Genomic DNA, 22,907 nt, shown 5'->3' with positions numbered 1-22,907 from the left:
GCAGAAGGATGATCAAAAATGGAAAAATGGGGGTTACTAAGAACTGAAACCAACACAATCCCCTCTTAAGGCCAACTGCTTACTCATCAAGGCTCCAAGTATCTCACCCCTCACTGCCTACCACACTAAAGTTATTATTGTTTTATTATTATTATTATTATTATTATTATTATTATTATTATTTTTTGAGACAGAGTCTTGCTTTGTCACCCAGGCTAGAGTACAGTGGCGTGATCTTGGCTCACTGCAACCTCCACCTCCTGGGTTCAAGCGATTCTCCTGCCTCAACCTCCCGAGTAGCTGGGACTACAGGCGCCCGCCACCACGCCCGGCTAATTTTTTGTATTTTGTAGAGACGGGGTTTGACCGTGTTAGCCATGATGGTCTTGATCTCCTGACCTCGTGATCTGCCTGCCTCGGCCTCCCAAAGTGCTGGGATTACAGGCATAAGCCACCGTGCCCAGCCTACACTAAAATTATGTCATAAACTCAGCCCCATCCCAATTAGTTCGCTCTGTTTTGCAAAACCAGCCTTAAAAATTACTTTTACACTGTTGGTGGGACTGTAAACTAGTTCAACCATTGTGGAAGACAGTGTGGCGATTCCTCAGGGATCTAGAACTAGAAATACCATTTGACCCAGCCATCCCATTACTGGGTATATACCCAAAGGAATATAAATTATGCTGCTCTAAAGACACATGCACATGTATGTTTATTGCGACACTACTCACAATAGCAAAGACTTGGAACCAACCCAAATGTCCAACAATGATAGACTGGATTAAGAAAATGTGGCACATATACACCATGGAATACTATGCAGCCATAAAAAATGATGAGTTCATGTCCTTTGTAGGGACATGGATGAAGCTGGAAACCATCATTCTCAGCAAACTATCGCAAGGACAAAAAAACCAAACACCGCATATTCTCACTCATAGGTGGGAATTGAACAATGAGAACACTTGGACACAGGAAGGGGAACATCACACACCACACACCGGGGCCTGTTGTGGGGTGGGGGGAGGGGGGAGGGATAGCATTAGGAGATATATCTAATGTAAATGACGAGTTAATGGGTGTAGCACACCAACATGGCACATGTATACGTATGTAACAAACCTGCATGTTGTGCACATGTACCCTAGAACTTAAAGTGTAATAAAAAAAAAATATATATATATATATATATATATAAAAATTACCCAGTCGCTACTTTTCTGTGGAGCATGTTTTTAAAAAAAGAAAGAGGCTGGACGCGGTGGCTCACGCCTGTAATCCCAGCACTTTGGGAGGCAGGGGCGGGTGGATCACCTGAGGTCAGGTGTTCCAGACCAGCCTGGCCAACATGGTGAAACCCCATCTCTATTAAAAATACAAAAATTAGCCAGGCATGGTGGCACACACCTGTAATCTCAGCTACTCGGAGGCTGTGGCTGGAGAATTGCTTGAACCTGGGAGGCGGAGGCTGCAGTGAGCTGAGATCAGGCCACTGCACTCCAGCTTGTGCGACAGAGCAAGACTCCATCTAAACAAAAAAAAAACAAAAAAGGAAAAAAAAATTACCCAGTCTGGTTCTAAAACCTGGTAAGTAAGTTTCCCGGTTTCTTATTTTAAGATACTACTGTTACTCTTTCAAGAGGTTGTTCTTCCTTTTTTGCAATAAATCTAATAAGCTTAGCTTTGCTAGATGAACAGAAATGTCTGGTAATTCTTGGAAGTCAACAGTATATAGACACCCTAGGAAATAACTTATGAAAAATATTGTTAAATATAAAAAAAATTTTTGAAACATCATAAACATATAACAAGTAAATCCAACTCAAAATAATACAAAGTACCAGAATAATGAAGATATATCAGGAAGGCTGCTATTTTCAGACAAAAATCAGTTGCTTTCTAATATATCAACAATAACTAATTATAGGCTGATATATCAATATATCTAATATATCAATAATAACTAATTATAGGCTCACACCTGTATTTTCAGCACTTTGGGAAGCCAAGGCAGGAGGACTGCTTAAGCCCAGGAGTTAGAGACCAGCTGAGCAACCCAGTGAGACCCCCATCTCTAATAAACAAACAAACAAACAAACAAAATAATGAGTCACACAATATAGAAGCATATAATTACATATTATAGAATTATATGTTATACAAGTTCTTAATCTCTGACAAGAACATAGCACCATTAGAAATTTATAGCAATACCAGAGAACAATTTCTTTTACATCAAGTAAAAGAACTCTATTTTAATTGACCTGAAGTTTAACTGTAACTCAAAAGTTTATAAACATTTAATAAAATATAAACATAGAGTTAGTTTTAAGCGTTTTTAAAAACTATCATTTTTCAAATTTCTTTTTAAAAATTATAGTTTAGGCCAGGCGCAGTGGCTCATGCCCATAATCCCAGCACTTTGGGAGGCCGAGGCAGGTGGATCACGAGGTCAGGAGATTGAGACCATCCTAGCTAACACAGTGAAACCCTGTTTCTACTAAAAATACAAAAAAATTAGCTGGGCGTGGTGATGGGCGCCTGTAGTCCCAGCTACTTGGGAGGCTGAGGCAGGAGAATGGCGTGAACCCAGGAGGCGGAGCTTGCAGTGAGCCAAGACCGCGCCACTGCACTCCAGCCTGGGCAACACAGCAAGACTCCGTCTCAATAAATAAATAAATAAAAATAAAAATTATAGTTTAAGTTAGAGTGTAAAACTTACATTGTTGGTTTCTTTATCCTAATTTAATAATGGCATATCAACCTTCACTGGTCTTTGTTCATTTTCACTGCAACTGGATAAATGATTATATATTACTGCCAGTGTGGCAATTCCTTTAGTATATGTAAAATTTGGACAAGATGAAATGTAGAAAATTATTTTTCTCAGCTTCAGTGATAAGAAATGCAAACTATAAAGACTGACATTGTTCACACACATGATTTGGAGTTTTAAGACTTGTATAAAGCATGTTCTGGTGTTGCAGCTTCAAAAGAACAGGAAAATACCCCAGGGTGATTGGCCACATTGCCACACATACGTACATACCTGCCAGTTCAATGAGTGAAGAGGGCCTAGCACTAAGAGGGTCCAGGAGCAATTAGCATACCTAAGCCTAGATTTGGATTTCTAAATGGCGTTCCCAGTAAAAGGAACTGGTGCTCCTTACAAAAGTGGCTGATTCCAGGGCTATGGCAAAGAAAATATAAGATAATCCTAGATTAACAACTTGTAGTGCCAGAAAATAAGAAATGCTCACTAAAGGTGAGCAGGTTGAAGAGGCACAGATGCCAACTTGAAAGAGTTCCCAATGGCCAAAGCAGAAGAAAAATAACTAAGGATAGTATTGGATTATAACTCATGGAATAAAATAAACATCTATGAGTCCATATTGATATACATAATTGAATAAACAGAGGAAAAAGGGAGTATTCCTTCTTACAGAAGAATTCCAGCTAATGGGCCAGGTGCGGTGGCTCAAGCCTGTAATCCCAGCACTTTGGGAGGCCGCAGTGGGTGGATAACAAGGTAAGGAGTTCGAGACCAGCCTGACCAACATGGTGAAACCCCGTCTCTACTAAAAATACAAAAATTAGCCAGGCGTGGTGGTGCATGCCTGTAATTCCAGCTACTCAGGAGGCTGAGGCAGAAGAATCACTTGAACCTGGGAGGTGGAGGTTGTAGTGAGCTGAGATCGCGCCATTGCACTCCAGCCTGGGCAACAGAGCGAGATTCTGTCTCACAAAAAAAAAAAAAAAAAGTTTCCAGCTAATAAATGTAGGAGGTTAATGCAAAATCATCAGTAGGCAAATGTTGCATTAAAAATGGGTACAAGCAGGCCGGGCGCAGTGGCTCACGCCTGTAATCCCAGCACTTTGGGAGGCTGAGGCAGGTAGATGACCTGAGGTCAGGGGCTCAAGACCAGCCTGGCCAACATGGTGAAAACCCATCTCTACTAAAACTACAAAAATTAGCTGGGGGTGGTGGCACAAGCCTGTAATCCTAGCTACAGCGCCTGTAATCCCAGCCTGAGCCTGGGAGGCAGAGGTGGCAGTGAGCCAAGATAGCACCACTGCACCTGCACTCTAGCCTGGGTGACAAAGTGAGGCTCTGTCTCAAAAAGAAAAAAAAAGAACTGGTATAAGCAAAATCTACTGTTGGAAGCTAAAATCTGTGGCGGGGATGCGGGGGTGTAAAAGTTGGAGGAGAAATAGGATATCTGTATTGTTTTCCTGGGACTCACAAAATAATACCACAAAATGAAGTCCGCAAAAGCAACCTCAGAAGCAAAAGTTTTTTCTCGGACCTTCTCTTGCCCTCCTGTCTCGCAGTCCCTTTCTCCTCCTAGGCTAACCATAAAGACTAGAATCCCTCTTCCCCAAGGCAAGTCATGGAAACCAGAACCCCTTGTCCCCAGAGCTACTCATAAAACCTAAAAATATTACTCTAACTTTCCCCTCCCTTTTTGGGTAAAAACTGGCCATAAAAAATTCCCCGGCCTACTTTGACTGTTGGTCATAAGACCCCCATTCCAGAGAGAGTACCCCATTCCAGAAGGAAGGAATACGTGTTCTGAGAGGCCAAGAAGAACCTAGACAAACAGGCCTTGCTGGGTTTCCCTACTCAGGCTATTAGCATTACATCACACCCTTTTTGTCCAATCCTGTTTCTACATAGCTGTCCATACTTTGTTAAACCTAAGCATAAAAATAGGTAATTTCCCCTGTACCTTTGGATCTTCTTTCTTTTTTTTTTTTTTTTTTTGAGACGGAGTCTCGCTCTGTCGCCCAGGCTAGAGTGCAGTGGCACAATCTTGGCTCACTGCAAGCTCCGCCTTCCGGGTTCACACCATTCTCCTGCCTCAGCCTCTCCGAGTAGCTGTGTCTACTGAGACTACAGGCGCCCGCCACCACGCCCAGCTAATTTTTTTGTATTTTTAGTAGAGACGGGGTTTCACCGTGGTCTCGATCTCCTGACCTCGTCATCCGCCCGCCTCGGCCCCCCAAAGTGCTGGGATTACAAGCGTGAGCCACCGCGCCCGGCCTGGATCTTCTTTCTAAAGGCTCCTGTGTCATGAAAAAGTATGATTAGATCAATTTGTATGCCTTTTCTCCTCAATCTGCCTTTTGTCAGTGATTTTCAGTGAAACTTCAGAAGGTGAAAAAGAAGTTTTTCCTTGGCCCGGACAGATACAAGTATGGAAAGCATCTCAAACAAGTTATATCATATTAGCATTGCCTAAGGCACAAATTCTTATTTCACCAAATTATCATATTAGCATAGCCAGTGGAACAAACTATTATTGTCTCCTCATGTGATACAATGGGAAGAATAGAACATCACCTGGGGGCAATTTTTCAAAATATGTTTGGCTTGAATTTAATCATAAGGAAGTGATAATACATTGCAGACTGTAGGACATTCTAAAAAGAAATCAAGTGGACTGGACTTTGCAAAGATGTCAGTTTCATGAAGGAAGATGCTCTGAATTTAAAGATATTAAATAGATTTGGTGAGTAAGTATGACAGATGTTCCTTCAGTTGATCCTAGATTTTAAAATTTATAAAAGGACATTATTGGGATAATTGGGAGAAATTTGGATGTGGACTGTGTATTTGATAATATTCTTAGAGTATTGTGAAATCACTTGGGTAATGTGGGCAAAGGGTTAACAATACATTTTTTAATGTTCTGTTATTAAACATTAAACAGAATGGGAATCCCATTCTGCATGAGGATGTACTCTTAGGCTAACTCTCTAAGGCTGCTTCCCTAAAAATAGAATGTATCAACTATGTTAATAAGTTTCATTATTTATGACAACAATGACACTGATTGGCAAGTTGCACCTCAGAGTGTGGACTAGGGGTTAGATGAAGAGAACACCGTATTTAGGGTTTCTTTGACTACATTTCTTTTTAAATGGGCATGTCCTTGAAAGACCCTGGAAACGATGACTAAAGAATCCTCACACCAGATATTGTACCAACCTATGGAGCCAGTCTTTTTTTTTTTTTGAGACCATTCTCATTCTGTTACCAAGGCTGGAGTGCAGTGGCGCGATCTCGGCTCACCACAACCTCCAACTCCCTGGTTCAAGTGATTCTCCTGCCTCAGCCTCCTGAGTAGCTGGGATTACAGGCATGCACCACCACACCCAGCTAATTTTTTATATTTTTGCTAGAGACGGGGTTTCACCATGTTGGCCAGGCTGGTCTCGAACTCCTGACCTCAAGCGATCCACCTGCCTTGGCCTCCCAAAGTGCTGGGATTACAGGCATGAGCCACCGTGCGCGGCCAAACCAGTCTTCTTAAGTCAGGGGAGGCCCACACTCGTGCTGTGTGGATCTCATTTCCTAGCACTTGAGCTCTAGCACCTGTGGAAAAGAGAGCTCCTGGAAGGCTGAGTCTCATGTGCATGAATCACTGCAGCCATGCCACAGGGTGCTGAGCACCAAATACCCAACAACAACTATATTTATATATATATTAAAAATATATATTTAGGTTAAGAGTAAATATCATGGCCGGGTACCGGGGCTCAAGACTGTAATCCCAGCACTTTGGGAGGCCGTGGTGGGCAGATCACTTGAGGTCAGGAGTTCGAGACCACCCTTTGTATTTTGTGAAAATACAAAAATTAGCCAGGCATGGTGGCACACACTTGTAATCCCAGCTACTTGGGAGGCTGAGGCAGGAAGATCGCTTGAAATCAGAAGGCAGAGGTTGCAGTGAGCCAAGATCTGCCACTGTACTCCAGCCTGGGTGACAGAGTGAGATGGTCTAAAAAAAAAAAAAAAAAAAAAAAAACAGAGTAAGTATCAGTCATAAGGGAGAAAGCATATGATGCAATGACTATATATTTCATATGATTATGGTAAAACTAAAAATTGGGAGGAGACTGGGCATACTAAAAAAACAACTGTTTTCAGTAATCATTTAGGTAGTAAAGCTGTTATTAATGTTCTAAGAATGTTTTATGTGTCATAAAGAATAAAGGAAATGACTGGGCATGGTGGCTCATGCCTGTAATCCCAACACTTTGGGAGGCCAAGGTGGGCAGGTCACCTGAGGTTGGGAGTTTAAGACAAGCCTGACCAACATGGAGAAACCCCATCTCTACTAAAAATACAAAATTAGCCGGGCATGGTATCGCATGCCTGTAATCTTAGCTACTCTGGAGGCTGAGGCAGGAGACTCACTTGAACCCAGGAGGCAGAGGTTGCGATGAGCCGAGATCGCACCATTTCACTCCAGCCAGGGCGACAAGAGTGAAACTCTGTCTCAAAAAAAAAAAAAAAAAAAAAAATAGAATAAAGGAAATGAATACTTGCATGGTATTTTAATTTTATCATCACTGGAGTATTGGAGAATTGGTACTGAGGAAAAGAGACACAGATCAAAGACAAAAAATTTCAATTAAACACCATTTAGTTCTAAGTTTGGCCAGGAAGTTGCCATATAAACTCATTAGGTAATTTATTTTTATGTAAATATGTAAACACATACATATATGTATACTTACGGTCTTTTTTTTTTTCTTAAGACGGAGTGTCACTCTGGCACCAGGCTGGAGTGCAGTGGCCCGATCTCGGCTCACTGCAACCTCCACCTCCTGGATTCAAGCAATTCTCCTGCCTCAGCCTCCCGAGTCGCTGGGACTACAGACCAGTGGCCACCACGCCCAGCTAATTTTTGTACTTTTAGTAGAGACGGGGTTTCACCATGTTAGCCAGAATGGTCTCAATCTCTTGACCTCGTGATCTGCCCGCCTCGGCCTCCTAAAGTGCTGGGATTACAGGTGTGAGTCATTTTTTTTTTCTTTTGAGACGGAGTCTCACTCTTTCACCCAGGCTGGACTGCAGTGGCGCTATCTCGGCTCACTGCAAGCTCCACCTCCTGGGTTCACGCCATTCTCCTGCCTCCGCCTCCTGAGTAGCTGGGACTACAGGTGCCTGCCACCACACCCAACTAATTTTTTGTATTTTTTGTGGAGATGGGGTTTCACTGTGTTAGCCAGGATGGTCTCGATCTCCTGACCTCGTGATCTGCCTGCCTCGGCCTCTGAAAGTGCTCAGATTACAGGCGTGAACCACTGCGCCTGGCCTTTTTTTTTTTTTTTTTTTTGAGATGGAGTTTCACTCTTGTCTCCTAGGCTGGAGTGCAGCGGCATGATCTCTGTTCACTGCAACCTCCGCCTCCTGGATTCAAGTGATTCTCCTGCATCAGCCTCCCCAGTAGCTGGAATTACTGGTAGCCGCCACAATGCCTGGCTAATTTTTGTATTTTCAGTAGAGATGGCGTTTCACCATGTTGGCCAGGCTGGACTTGAACTCTTGACCTCAGGTCAGCCTCCCAAAGTGCTGGAATTACAGGCATGAGCCATCACGCCCAGTCACTTACAGATTTTTCTATCTTTAGCTAGTAAAACGCCTATAACAATCTTCAACCCAGAAAAATGGGCACTTCTAGAGGCTAGACTGTGGCCTTAAAATACCATTTCCCACTAAAAGAACCCAACAGTTCACAAACTTATGGCTGACTAAAAGCTTTGGTACAGGAAACGTACAAGATAAGCCTGCAACACTTTGTCATATCAGATGGGAGAAGACTGGCAATAAAATAACTGTCTAAGGCTGGGTGTAGTGGATCATGCCTGTAATCCCAGCACTTTGGGAGGCTGAGGCAGGTGGATCACCTGAGGTTGGGAGTTCGAGACCAGCCTGACCAACATGGAGAAACCTCGTCTCTACTAAAAGTACAAAATTAGCTGGGCATGGTGGCACATGCCTGTGATCCCAGCTACTCGGGAGGCTGAAGCAGGAGAATCGCTTGAACCTGGGAGATGGAGGTTGCAGTGAGCTGAGATTGTGCCATTGCACTCCAGCCTGGGCAACAAGAGCAAAACTCCATCTCAAAAACAAAAACAAAAACTGTCTAGTTACCTACGAAGGATCCTAGGGGCCAGGCACGGTGGCTCATGCCTGTAATCCTAACACTTTGGGAAGCCAAGTCGGGTGGATCATCTGAGGTCAGGAGTTCGAGACCAGCCTGGCCGACATGGCAAAACCCCCGTCTCTACTAAAAATATAAAAATTAGCCGGGCATGGTGGTACATGCTTGTAATTCCAGCTACTTGGGAGGCTGAGGCAGGAGAATGGCTTGAACCCAGGAGGAGGAGGTTGCAATGAGCCAAGATTGCACCACTGCATTTCAGCCTGGGCAACAAGAGCGAAACTCCATCTCAAAAAAAAGAAAGAAAAGAGAAAGACCAAATATTGATCAGCCTTTATTTTCCAAATGGTATCAATAGTTACCAAACAGTAGGTGATGTAAAAAATTGTTTATATTTGTACATAATAAATGAAAAATAAATGTTAGAATTAGAATATGACCATTTTGGAATGTCTGATGAATTAATACATCCAGGCACTGAGCATACATGCCTGCTAAAAATCACAGAAAGAGAGACAACCAGAAAGTTTATCCTAGAACCTAAACCATTCACTCCCACACTCAGCCTTGAAACAGAGAAGTGGACCTACCAACCCTCCCACAGGTAGCTTACTGTCTACACAAGCATATCCCACTGTTTTCCTCAGCACAATTTTACTGTTCTGGAAGTTTCTTGCACAGGCAAATGGCTTCATTGTTCATTACTGGAAGTTCCTGAAAGATCCATCGACTCTTAAATGGCAAACATCAACAGCTTGTACTCTAGAAAATTTTCAATTCCTAACCTCAAAATTCTAACCTAGCTGTTTCCACTAATTCTCCACTGTGGTGTCTTCATCTTTACCTAATCCTAATCAAGTCCTCGTATGAAGACCAGCTTAAACCAAACTTTTAATTCTCAGTAAAAGCCATCCTTGCCCTTCCACCTCTGAGACACTATATAAAGCTCTTTAGAGGTGGTGTTTTCCTTTAACACAGTAAACCATAAGCCCAGCTCTCTCTGGTATGAGGGGAGCAGGAAAAGTGCCAACATAGGATGCATACAATACTGGCCAGGAAGTTGTCTTGCAAAAAAATAAATAAATAAAATAAACTGAATCAAAACTGATTAAGTGTAACAGTGAGATAAATCTAGCATAGCTGACTCCACCTTGCTTCTAACCTCACAAGCTAATGGCGTTTGCTCATTCCTGCACGCTGGCCAAGTTAACTATGGGAGGATTTAGTTTATAGTATAACTTTAAAGCAAGGATAATAATCCCATTCCAAAACTATTAATAATTCCCAAGGAGACAGGGAGGGTGTACATACAAGTAACAATGTTATGTTAAAGATTTATAGGAGCATTGTGATCTGACCAAGGACAACGTTGTGCAACCTTCTCAGACCCCTACTGATGCCCAGGTATCTGTAGTCACCAGTCACCTCCTGACTTCAACCTCCTCCTAGTTCCCCCTTCCCCAACATAAAAAACGGCATGAGATTCATGCCTTTTACGGTGGTTCTTTAGGACATTAGTCTGCCATCTTCTCCATTTGCTGGCTCTCTGAAATAAAGTTCCTTGCCCTAACACCTTGTCTCTTGACTTACTGGCAGTTGTGCAGTGAGCAGTATGAGCTCTGGACTCAGATACATAAGCCTCTTGACCCCTCTACTCATTCAGAGGATATAGAGAGGTCAGAGAACATACTTAAGCAAATCTCAGGGATGGCATCAGCAAAATCTAAAATGGAAGATGTTTCTTCAGCAAATAAAGGGTTAGGAACACAAAGATGAAGACAAAACTTAGAGACTTGCGAAAACTTAAAAAGACTTGAAATTGGAGAAAGAATAAAAGGAAGGAACTTATTACCATTAAAATCAGAATAGTGGTGACACTTAGCAGGAGGAAGAAGATTGTGACTGGTTGCAGACATGTGGAGGACTTCAGAATTAACTAGAAACTCTCTCCTTGTTTAGAAATATTGCTTGGAGGGTATAAAAGAATCTTGTATGTCATTATTATAACCTTACTGTAACTCTAAAATTATATTAAAATAAAAAAAATTTTTTTAAGTTTTAACTCCTGACATGGTTGTGGTGACATGATTGTTTAACTTATAAGACTCAGTAAGCTACACCTTTGTTATATGTTGTTCTCTGAATCTGTGTGATGTTTTTAAAAATGCCTTGAAAACAGTTACATCATTGGTTCTAATCCTTCTTATTCCCAACAATTCAAATTCAACAATACCTCATGTGATCTGACTCTTCCTAACAGTGTGACCTCATTCTTGTCACTCTCCTGTTAGGATCTCTATTCTGGTCTACTTTGGTGCTCCTCAGACTCACATAGCTCTCTCTATTCCCCTCCCTTGACTCTCCTTACTCCTTCCCTCCAATGCCTCAGCCACCCCCTTAGCCTTCTAAGCTCTTTATTCAGCTTGGAATATTCTTCCCCAGATAAACACATGGCTTGTGACCTTATACCATGTCTCTTTCCAAATACTACTGCCCCAAAGAAGCTGTCCCCAGCCATCTCATCCAAAATGGCCTAATCTCTGCTTATTTTCTACCATTGCTTATTCCACTGCCTAATAGTAGTTGTTTGCCTGTTTATTTTATTTTATTTTTTATTTTTTTGAGACGGAGTCTCGCTCAGTCACCCAGGCTGGAGTGCAGTGGCGCGATCTCGGCTCATGGCAAGCTCCACCTCCCGGGTTCACGCCATTCTCCTGCCTCAGCCTCCCGAGTAGCTGGGACTACAGGCGCCTGCCACTACGCTCGGTTAATTTTTTTTGTATTTTTAGTAGAGATGGGGTTTCACCGTGTTAGCCAGGATGGTCTCAATCTCCTGACCTCGTGATCCGCCCATCTCGGTCTCCCAAAATACTGGGATTACAGGCGTGAGCCACCGCGCCTGGCCTATTTTATTTTATTTTTGAGACAGAGTCTCACTCTGTCACCCAGGCTGGAGTGCAATGGCGTGATCTCGGCTCACTGCAACCTCTGCCGCCCGGGTTCAAGCAATTCTCCTGCCTCAGCCTCCCAAATAGCTGGGATTACAGGCACCTGCCACCATGCCTGGCTAATTTTTGTATTTTTAGCAGAAATGGGGTTTTACCATTCAAGATCGGCCAGGCTGGTCTTGAACTCCTGACCTCCTGATCCACCTGCCTCAGCCTCTCAAAGTGTTGGGATTATAGGCGTAAGCCACTGTGCCCAGCTATTTATTTTATTTTTATGTGTTCTTTAGTACAATGTAAATTTCCATGAGGATAAGGACCTTATGGTTTATTTTTATGTGTTCTTTAGTACAATGTAAATTTCCATGAGGATAAGGACCTTACATGTCTTCCTCGTGATCACTACATTGATATATGTGTTGTGTGTGTGTGTGCAAAAGGGGAGCTGGAAAAACAGTTGAATCCAAAATACAGGTAAAATATTGCATTAAAGAAAAAAGAGGCTGGGTGTAGTGGCTCACACCTGTAATCCCAGCATTTTGGGAGGCCGAGGTGGGCAGATCACGAGGTCAGGAGTTCGAGATCAGCCTGGCCAACATGGTGAAACCATGTCTCTACTAAAAATACAAAAATTAGCTGGGCATGGTGGTACACACCTGTAATCCCAGCTACTTGGGAGGCTGAGGCAGGAGAATCACTTGAACCCAGGAGGTGGAGGTTGCAATGAGTGGAGATCAAGCCACTGCACTCCAGCCCGGGCAACAGAGCAAGACTCTGTCTCGGAAAAAAAAAAAAAAAAGAAAAAAGAAAAGAAAAAAGAAAGCCCCCATCACTGAAAACGGGTTTGAAATATAAAAGAAAGAAGGTGATTGGTAAATGGGGTAAAGTTGAAGCTTCTTTCATAGCTTACGCTGCAATCTTTGTTCCCAACCAAGTTGTAGGCCTTTGCTCCACAAGTCTGGGTGCCTTGGAGGAAGGCTTCACAAACAACACAAAAGTGTCTCCTTTCTCTTACCCCATGGACTGTGGCCGGCCCTGATGGGGTGCCCTGCCTTCCTTACCTGTGAACTCTGTTTCTTCCCTCAGAATCATCCAGGGCTCTTTTCCTCGCTCCAGTAAATCAACCACAACTGGTTTAGAAATGGAATGTCCTCCTTATAAGAAAAGAAATGCCACATGGTATAAAAATAAAAACAAAGGTAACAGAAACCTTTGAGCTTTGGTTAAATTTACAATGAACTAAGGACTTCAAATAAAATAGGGGCGAGATGATTGAAGAAATGAAGCAGGTACAGTAAAACCTTATTTTAATGTAAACTCATACACACGTGGTCTCTCAGGAGAAAGTTTAACCTGTGACTTTATAAAATGTCTCTTTCCAAATATTACCACCTCAAAGTAGCTGTGAAGTTCTCTGGAGCCAGAAGGCTGGGGCACAAATTATTCCTCTTAAATCTACCAACCTTGTGACTTTGGCCATGTGACTTCAACTCATTATTTCAATTTGGCAAATAAACTGGGCATAATACTACTACTATTGGCTAGGTGCGGTGGCTCACGCCTGTAATCCCAGCATTTTGGAAGGTCGAGGTAGGAGGATCACTTGAGACCAGGAGTTTGAGACCAACCTGGGCAACACAGCGAGACCTCATCTCTACAAAAAAAAAAAAAAAAAAAAAAAAATTAGTCAGGCATGGTGGTACATCTATAGTCCCAGCTACTAAGGAGGCTAAAGTGGGAGGATCCCTTGAGCCCAGGAGGTCAAGGCCACAGTGAGCTATGACTGCACTCCAGCCTAGGCAACAGAGCAAGATCCAGTCTCGAAAAAAAAAATAAATAAATAAGATAATAACAATAATACTATCGCACAGTTCTTTGAGGATTGTTATTATATATATATATTCCCCTTCCCTTCCAAAGAGTGGCTGGGGACATAATGAGCACAATTGTACCAATTATAATTATTTTATTATTTCTGTATGAGAGAAAAAATAGCATCCCGACTGATATATAAAATCTTCATTCAAACTCAATGCAAAGCTCATGAATTATAACTTTCAACAATAAATCATACAGATTGGCTACAGGAAATGAAATGTGGACTCTTCAGTTTTCAATAAATATTGTTCATCTAATCCAGCCCTATATAAGTCACGGGGGTTCTTCTTATACTCAGAGTGAATCATGAATCTGCATCTTTTGTCCCTGCAGGTGGATCAGATGATGGCACAGCATTATCTATAGGAATTCTGGAAATATGCACAATGGGAAACCAGGATTCCTGGACAATGGTTATTCATGGACTAATAATATATAATTTAATAATAATAATATATAATTTTAATCCAGCCCCTTGGATATTAAGGAAAGGAGGCAATCATAAGGGGCAGGAGAATATGTGACTATCTCTAAAGGATGAAGAAAATGATGGTGCTTGGTGGCACAGCCATTGTCAAACAGGCGGAGCTGAAATATTCCTCTAAGAACAGGAAGGAGAAATTCAACTATGTCTTGAAATACGGCCTTGAAATTCACTGTGTTGAAAGGTAACATATCATAGATCACATTTTAAATTACTTGAGGCAAATAAACTTACCCAGTGAGAGCAGGTTTCTATAGTTCTCCAACATCACATCCCTGTATAAGTCCCTCTGATTAGGGTCCAGGTATTCCCACTCCTGTCGAGAGAAGTCTATGGCCACATCCCTGAATGTCACTAATTCCTGAAACTGCAAACCCATGCATTACAAAATTTTAAAAACATTTTAAAGATGGAAAGACAGGAGATTAGAAGAGCACATTAGAGAAAAGGAGTGATATAGTATATGTGGCTAATGACTGGTAGCAGACTAAAGCAACGTGTCTACATATTCGTAAAGGATCCTATTGCGACAGACAAATGTTTCTGCATGTTGGAGGTTACCACAATAATTCAGAACTTCTGAGGAATGGATAAAATAAAATTCAATAAAGTATTAAGGACACAACTACACAGTCTGCTAGTCATGTGATCTGTAAATTCCCAATAAACATGAGTTTCTAAACTATTTTTCCTTTAAAGTTAGAAAAATGAGATGTCCTTGCCAAATTTAATAATCTCCAATATTTTATTGTTTTGTGCTATTTTTTTTTTTTTTGAGATGGGGGCTCACTCCTGCCCAGGCTGGAGTGCAGTGACTCAAACATGGCTCATTGTATCCTTGACCTCCCAGGCCCAGGTTGATTCTCCCATCTCAGCCTTTCAAGTAGTTGGTACTACAGGTGTGCAGGACCTGCCCAGCTAATTTTTGTATTTTTTGTAGGGACAGAGTTTCACCATGTTGCCCAGGCTGGTCTCAAACTCCTGGGCTCAAGCAATCCGCCTGCCTCAGCCTCCCAAAGTGCTGGGATTACAGGCGTGAGCCACTGCACCTGGCCAAGCTCCATACTAAAAAAAAAAAAAAAAAAAAAGCTTCTGCAGAACATTTAGACATTTCCACAAGCCTCAAGTTACATCATTATGTCAGAGCACATAATAAGCATTTTTCTTTATTTTGACAAATATATTTTTTACTGACTGTGCAACAATCAATTTTATTATGAATATTTCAGACTTACTCCATCGTTAATCCATGTTTTACCTTCATGTACATTTTTTAAATCTTTTTTTTTTTTTTTTTTTTTTTTTAGACAGGCTCACTCTGTTGCCCAGGCTGGAGTGCAGTGACACAATCACAGCTCACTGCAGCCTTGACCTCCCATGCTCAAGCAATCCTCCTGCCATAGCCTCCTGAGTAACTGGGACTACAGGTGCAAGCCACCACGCCCAGCTGATTTTTGTACTTTTTTTGTAGAGATGGGGGTCTCACTTTTTTTGCAAGGGGTCTCAAACTCCTGGCCTCAAGTGATCCTCCTGCCTTGGCCTCCCAAAGTGCTGGGATTACAGGTATGAGCCACCATAGCTAGCCTACCTTCATATACTTTGTTGGACAAAACTTCGAAGGTCTTCCCCAGTTCTAGAAATCAACATATTTACTTCTTAGGATAATATTCTCATTCATCAACATTTTCCATCACTTAATACTTTCCTTGTTCCAGAATGGATACTGATATAGGATGACTCATAATCAAAAAGATGTCTCCCAAGTTCAGCAGAACATATTCAACCACAAAATAAAAACTTGTCTCTCAGTAATTCCTTGGCAAGATCCATGGTTTATCTCCAACAATTCTAAAATTCTCAAAGAATATGAGATCTCATCACATACTAAGACAGACCAATTGATAACCAAATCCCATCTTATTTGCCCAAAAAACTCAGGTCTGTGGAGAATGTCAAGGCCTACCTGTGGTATCCAAATAGGACCAACATCTCTAATTCACCAAACTAAGGACCTATAAAGGAAGCTCAAATAGTTCCCTGTTGAGACTTCACTCCTTTACTGCTCTATCATAGACTTTGGTTGAAGAATAAGCACATGAGTATTAAATACATTTGACAATAAATATGAAAGTGGACAGAAAATACTCATAGGGAGAAAACTGAGTTATTTGCTATCACTATTCACTATATTAGAAGAAAGTGGGGACAGATAACTGAAGGAGGCCTTCTTAAATAGGAAGCCTTAGGTTAATGAAAAAATCCACATAACCTATGATCATGATATTGCAAGGAAACAGAATAATCAACTTACACAGGTCATGGTTTTAGAATTGTAAGACCTGATCAGTCCTACTCGGTGGGGTTCCAATACTGGAAACATTCAAACTCCAGAGAATCCAGAGCTGAGAGAAGAAAAGAGATGTTAGTGTTCCCAGTATGACTTAATTTAATAAAATCTTTCTGCTCCTCTATTTCTCCTTCCAAATTAATCCCTCACAACTGAACACATAACTTAGGGAAAAACAGACAATGAATCTAAGCACTCCCTCACACCCCAGGAAACCCAGCTATACAAAGGTAGTTTTAGAGTAAGTCACCGGCTCACTAAAGCCAGATCCAGACAAGATAGCAAGAGGTTTTCTAGACAAGCCTCCAATTTGGGAAGGCTGATCTAGACTTGAGATTAGGCTGCTCAGTTTCTCCATGAGAAAATTTACTTGCCTTCATTCCCACCTTCCAAGGCTGAGGGAGGACTTATCGTTTAAACTAGAAGCTTTTTTTTTTTTTTTTCTGAGATGAAGTCTCGCTCTGTTGCCCAGGCTGGAGTGCAGTGGTGAGATCTCGGCTCACTGCAACCTCTGCCTCTCAGGCAAGCGATTCTCCTGCCTCAGCCACCCAAGCTGGGACTACAGGTGCGCACCACCACACCTAGCTAAATTTTTTTGTATTTTTAGTAGAGACGGGGTTTCATTATGTTGGCAGGGCTGGTCTTGAACTCCTGGCCTCAGGTGATTTATCCGCCTTGGCCTCCCAAATTATTCAGATTACAGGCATGTGCTACCACGCCTGGCCTCAAACTAGAACCTCTTCTATGGCATCAGAATCAGTTGAAATTGGTCAAAATATGAGCGAGAACACAGCACAGGAGGAAATGCTTAGGCCTGGTTCTGTGTTGAGTACAAACTGCCTTGCTAAAGACAAAATATACATGTAATAGAATACCAAGAAGCTATCAGATGCTAAGTAGGGAAATGTATTTAATAAAATTTAAAAATTTTAGATATACTGTCCACAGAAAATTAAGATGAAAAAAACAGAATGTGCAATATCATTGGATCATTAAAAAGACAGACAAGCATTGAGGCACAGGCTGTAGGACATCAATACATTGAGAAAGTCTGGTAATTTATTTATTCTGTTACATTATAACATGATCATATGTTACCATTACTTTTCTTTTAGTTGCTATCTTGATTTTCTTTTTTGAATATATTTTATAATCATTTTAACATTGTTCATACATTAACTTAAAAAATACATGTGTACACACACACATACAGTGTCATCCAGACTACTGCTAAACTCTCTTTTTTTTTTTTTTTAAAGGGCAGGGGTCTTGCTCTGTCACCCAGGCTGGAGTACAGTGGTGTGATCATAGCTCACTGTAAACTCAAGCTTCTAGGTTCAAGTAATCCTACTGCCTCAGCCTCCTGAGTGGCTGGGACTAAAGGTGTGCACCACCATGCCTGGCTAATTAAAAAATTTTTTTTTGGAGACAGAGTCTTACTATGTTACCTAGGCTGGTCTCAAACTCCTGGGCTCAAGAGATCTTCCCTCCTAGACCTCCCAAAGTGTTGGGATTACAGGCATGAGCTACCACGCCTGGCCTGGTTTCACTTTTTATCTAACATCACTTGAAGAAAAAATTAGACAGTAAAAGCTTACAGAATATATTCAATAACTTCCACATAGATTCCATGGGCTTAGTTACAATGATGACCAGAATCTAATCAATGCCACCTCCACATGAATTCCCAAGGCACACCACCTGAATCTCTCTAGTGGTCTTCACTATACACTGACTTACCCGTTCCTATTTACAACTTATGGTCCTTGCTGAATTATTGGCATTTTAAAGTAGTGACTAGTCCTAGACACAGCAATCAGACAAGAGAAAGAAATAAAGGACATCCAAATTGGTAAAGAGGAAGTCAAACTTGCTGTTTGCCGATGATATAATCATATACCTAGAAAACCCTAAAGACTCATCCAAAAAGCCCCTAGATCTGATAAATACAGTAAAGTTTCAAGATACAAAATTAATGTATACAAATCAGTAGCATTGCTATATACCAACATCGGCTAAGCTGAGAATCAAATCAAGAACTCAATCTCTTTTACAACAGCTGCAAAAACAAACAAACAAAACAAAACAAAAACAAACAAACTTAGGAATATACCTAATCAAGGAGGTGAAAGATCTCTACAAGGAAAACTACAAAACACTGCTGAAAGAAATCATAGATGACACAAACAGATGGAAGCATATCCCATGCTCATGGATGGGTAGAATCAGCATGGCGAAAATGACCATACTGCCAAAAGCGATCTATAAATTCAATGCAATTTCCATCAAAATACCATCACCATTCTTCACAGAACTAGACAAAACAATCCTAAAATGCAAACGGAACAAAAAAAGAGCCCACATAGTCAAAGCAAGACTAAGCAAAAAGAACAAATCTGGAGACATAACATTCCCTGACTTCAAACTATACTACAAGGCAATCGTTACCAAAACAGCATGGTACTGGTATAAAAACAGGCATGTAGACCAATGGGAGAGAATAGAGAACCCAGAATAAAGCCAAATACTTACAGCCAACTGATCTTCAACAAAGTAAACAAAAACATAAAGTGGGGAAAGGACACACTATTCAAAAAATGGTGCGGGATAATTGGCAAGCCACGTGTAGAAGAATGAAACTGGAGCTTCATCTCTCACCTTAGAGAAAAATCAACTCAAGATGGATCAAAGACTTAAATCTAAGACCTGAAACCATAAAAATTCTACAAGATAACATTGGAAAAACTCTTCTAGGCGTTGGCTTAGGCAGAGTTCATGACCAAGAAAGAACCCAAAAGCAAATGCAACACAACCAAAGATAAATAGATGGGACTTAATTAAACGAAAAAGCTTCTGCACAGCAAAAGAAATAATCAGCAGAGTAAACAGACAACCCACAGGATAGGAAAAAGTATTCACAAACTGTACATCCAACAGAGGACTGACATCCAGAATCTACAAGGAACTCAAACAAATCAGCAAGAAAAAAAACAAATAATCCCATCAAAAAGTAGGCTAAGGATATGACTAGACAATTCTCAAAAGAAGATATACAAATGGCCAACAAACATATGAAAAAATGCTCAACATGACTAATGATCAGGAAAATGCCAATAAAAATCACAATGTGATACCATCTTACTGCTCTAAGAATGACCATAATTTAAAAAAATCAAAAGAGAATAGATGTTGCCATGGTTGTGGTGAAGAGAGAACACTTCTACACTACTAGTGGGAATGAAAACTAGTATAACCACTATGAAAAACAGTATGAAGATTCCTTTAAAAACTAAAAGTAGAAGTACCCTTTGATCCAGCAGTCCCATTAATGGGCATCTACCCAGAGGAAAAGAAGTCATTATATAAAATTATTTTATTTTATTTTTCAATGATAGAGACAGGAGTCTCACCATGTTGGCCAGGCTGGTCTCGAACTCCTGGCCTTAAGTGATCCGCTGGCCTCAGCCTCCCAAAATGCTGGGATTACAGGTGTGAGCCACTGCACCCAGCCAGAAGTAATTATATGAAAAAGACACTTGCACACACATGTTTATAGCAGCACAACTGCAAAAATATGGAACCAGCCTAAATGCTCATCAACAAGTGGATAAAGAAAATTTGGTGTGTGTACACATATATATACACTATGGAATACTACTCAGCCATAAAAAGGAATGAAATAACAGCATTGGATGCAACCTGAATGGAGTTGGAGACCATTATTCTAAGTGAAGTAACTCAGGAATGGAAAACCAAACATTACATGTTCTCATTTATGAGTGGAAGCTAAGCTATGAGGATGCAAAGACATAATAATGATATAATGGACCTCAGGAGGCTGAGGCAGGGGAATCGCTTGAACTTGGGAGGCAGAGGTTGCAGTGAGCCGAGACTGCGCCGCTGCACTCCAGCCTGGCCATAGAGCAAGCCTCTGTCTCAAAAAAAAAAAAAAAAAAAAGCCGGCCGTGGTGGCTCACGCTTGTAATCCCAGCATTTTGGGAGGCCGAGGCGGGGGGATCACGAGGTCAGGGGATGGAGACCACGGTGAAACCCAGGCTCTACTAAAAATACAAAAAATTAGCTGGGCGTGGTGGTGGGCACCTGTAGTCCCAGCTACTTGGAGAGGCTGAGGCAGGAGAATGGCGTGAACCCAGGAGGCAGAGCTTGCAGTGAGCCAAGATCGCGCCACTGCACTCTAGCCTGGGCGACAGAGCGAGACTCCGTCTCAAAAAATTTAAAAAAAAAGTAATATTTAAGAGGTGGTCTCTTGAAGTAACTAATACAAACTCTGTTGTTAGTCTTTTAGGATATGACTTTCAGATTTAAGCTCTGATACTTAATAAAATGTGTCTTAAAGTCTCATTGGTAAATTGGGAGAGAATGTCATTTAGCATATAAAATAGTCTGAAGATGAAGTAAAATAATCCACATAAGGCTGGGCGCGGTGGCTCACGCCTGTAATCCCAGCACTTTGGGAGGCCGAGGCGGGTGGATCATGAGGTCAGGAGTTCGAGACCAGCCTGGCCAAGATGGTGGGATTACAAGCACGCACCATCACGCCAGACTAATTTTTGTATTTTTAGTAGTGATGGGGTTTCGTCATGTTGGCCAGGCTGGTCTCGAACTCCTGACCTCAAGTGATCCGCCCGCCTTGGCCTCCCAAAATGCTGGGATTACAGGCGTGAGCCACCACACCTGGACAAATATGAGAACGTTAATGAGATTCAGCTCAATGGCTCCCAACATCTACTGGAAAGAAAGCAGATTAGTATTAGGACATTCAGACACATTTCAGATGAAGTAAAGCATACTCTAAAACCAGTAATCTTAGGAGGGAAAAAAGCCAACTAGCCTAAACATTGATTTTTAGATGTGAAAGAATTTTTTTCCTCCTCATCACAGTCCTTTTGAGGAATAGCAGGACCAGGGAGGGAGAAAAGAATCATGAGTTATCAGGCCTTTCCTTGAAACACGGAATGCCTCCTTACACAATACCCTCCACACCTTCCCTGTTGTTAAAACACATGGAGGTAGGAGAGAGGCTGGAATCTGGGTATGAGTTCACAGCAGGTTCCTGGGGTCAGAGCTCTGGGAAAGACGAGGTTCTGAGACAGGTAGCTAGCTCTCAGAGCTCACAAAGAAATAACCTCCCAGGCGTTTCCAATCTCACAGCAAGTCAATGTCTTCTTGCTGGAAAACTTGATGTAGAGTTCAGTATCCAACTTCCCTCTTGCAGACATTTTTTATGTGTGTCAGCCGCAAGCAGCTGTGAGGAGGGAGAAGAAGCAGCCGGGAACCTACAGCCACGACTCCAAGTGACAGTGCAGTGCCACCGCAATCAACGTACACGAAAAGGACAAGCACCTCATATCCCCGTCACGCAAGCACAGCCACTCACTCACCTGTCACAGCCTCACAACAGCACCCACCGTCAAGGAGGCACATCCCAGCCTCTCACACGCAGTTTCTCTGTCACACACTCTCAAACATTCCCCATCTGACATATACAACATTCTCTCACGTGCGCACTCAAATACCCTCCTCTGCTGTTCATGCACCCACGGGCCTGAGATTCCGATAACAACTGGCCATCCACACTACAGGCTTCCACGGTTTAAGGGCTTCCTCCACCGCCCCGGCTGGTTTAAGTTGGGCTCCAACGTAACTTGATTGCCCAGAGCCCTGCCTGCGAATACTCTGTGCCCATTATATCCTGAAATGAGTTCAACCCACCTTGCAAAAGAACCACGCGAAAACGGAAGGGAAGCCATAGATTGGATGTTCCCGTTGCCCTCTGGGAAATGTAGTTTAAGCCTAAAGCTCCATGACCGCGGAGGCTTGTGGGAAAAGTGGCTCGGAACTCCAAATCCCGGTGAGACTGCAGGCACCGCCGGACGCTGGCTCCCGGCGGTTTTAGTTTTCCCTCTACCAGGAGTGTGCAGACACAGAGGCTTATTGCGCTGGCGAAGATGGCTGAGGCGAAGGCGTGTCCAACTTGTCCTCGGAGTTCTGAGGATTTCAGTGACCCCAGAAGGCTGAGAAGGGGAATCCAAACTCGAGGCTGCCCGAAGCCTCGGGCTGTTTGAGTGTAGAGTCGGTCGGGGAGGGCGTTCAAGGTGTGGCCGCAAGGGCGAGCGTGGGGGATCGGGTGTGAGCTCCTGAGGGCGGGGACTCTGCTGTGTGTCCCCTGAGGAAGTCCAGCCTTGTTATAAGGTATGAGAAAAGTAACTTTTTATAAATGGACAAATATAATAATAATTGTATGTTTTATAAACTGATAGAGTACAATATGC

At 42.1% G+C, this 22,907-nt stretch overlaps 1 protein-coding gene across 1 annotated transcript in view; it reads right to left on the bottom strand.

Annotated features, from left to right (window-relative positions):
* The window catches only part of ZNF573 (zinc finger protein 573), a 52,093-nt gene extending 29,692 nt beyond the window's left edge, over window positions 1–22,401 (bottom strand). Inside the window, exons 1-4 of the mRNA XM_058426263.1 lie at window positions 22,348–22,401; window positions 16,579–16,669; window positions 14,502–14,628; window positions 12,967–13,059 (exon numbers count right to left, since the gene is read on the bottom strand). Of these exons, the coding sequence (XP_058282246.1) occupies window positions 12,967–13,059; window positions 14,502–14,628; window positions 16,579–16,647 (289 nt within the window). The 5' untranslated portion in view covers window positions 16,648–16,669; window positions 22,348–22,401. The remainder of the gene's footprint in view (window positions 1–12,966; window positions 13,060–14,501; window positions 14,629–16,578; window positions 16,670–22,347) is intronic.
* Window positions 22,402–22,907: the final 506 nt, after the last annotated feature.

The sequence above is a fragment of the Hylobates moloch genome, unplaced genomic scaffold (genome assembly GCF_009828535.3).
Source record: "Hylobates moloch isolate HMO894 unplaced genomic scaffold, HMol_V3 SCAFFOLD_13, whole genome shotgun sequence".
Taxonomy (NCBI): domain Eukaryota; kingdom Metazoa; phylum Chordata; class Mammalia; order Primates; family Hylobatidae; genus Hylobates; species Hylobates moloch.
The sequence above is the reverse complement of the archived record's forward strand: the minus strand, read 5'-3'. Positions and strand labels throughout refer to the sequence as shown.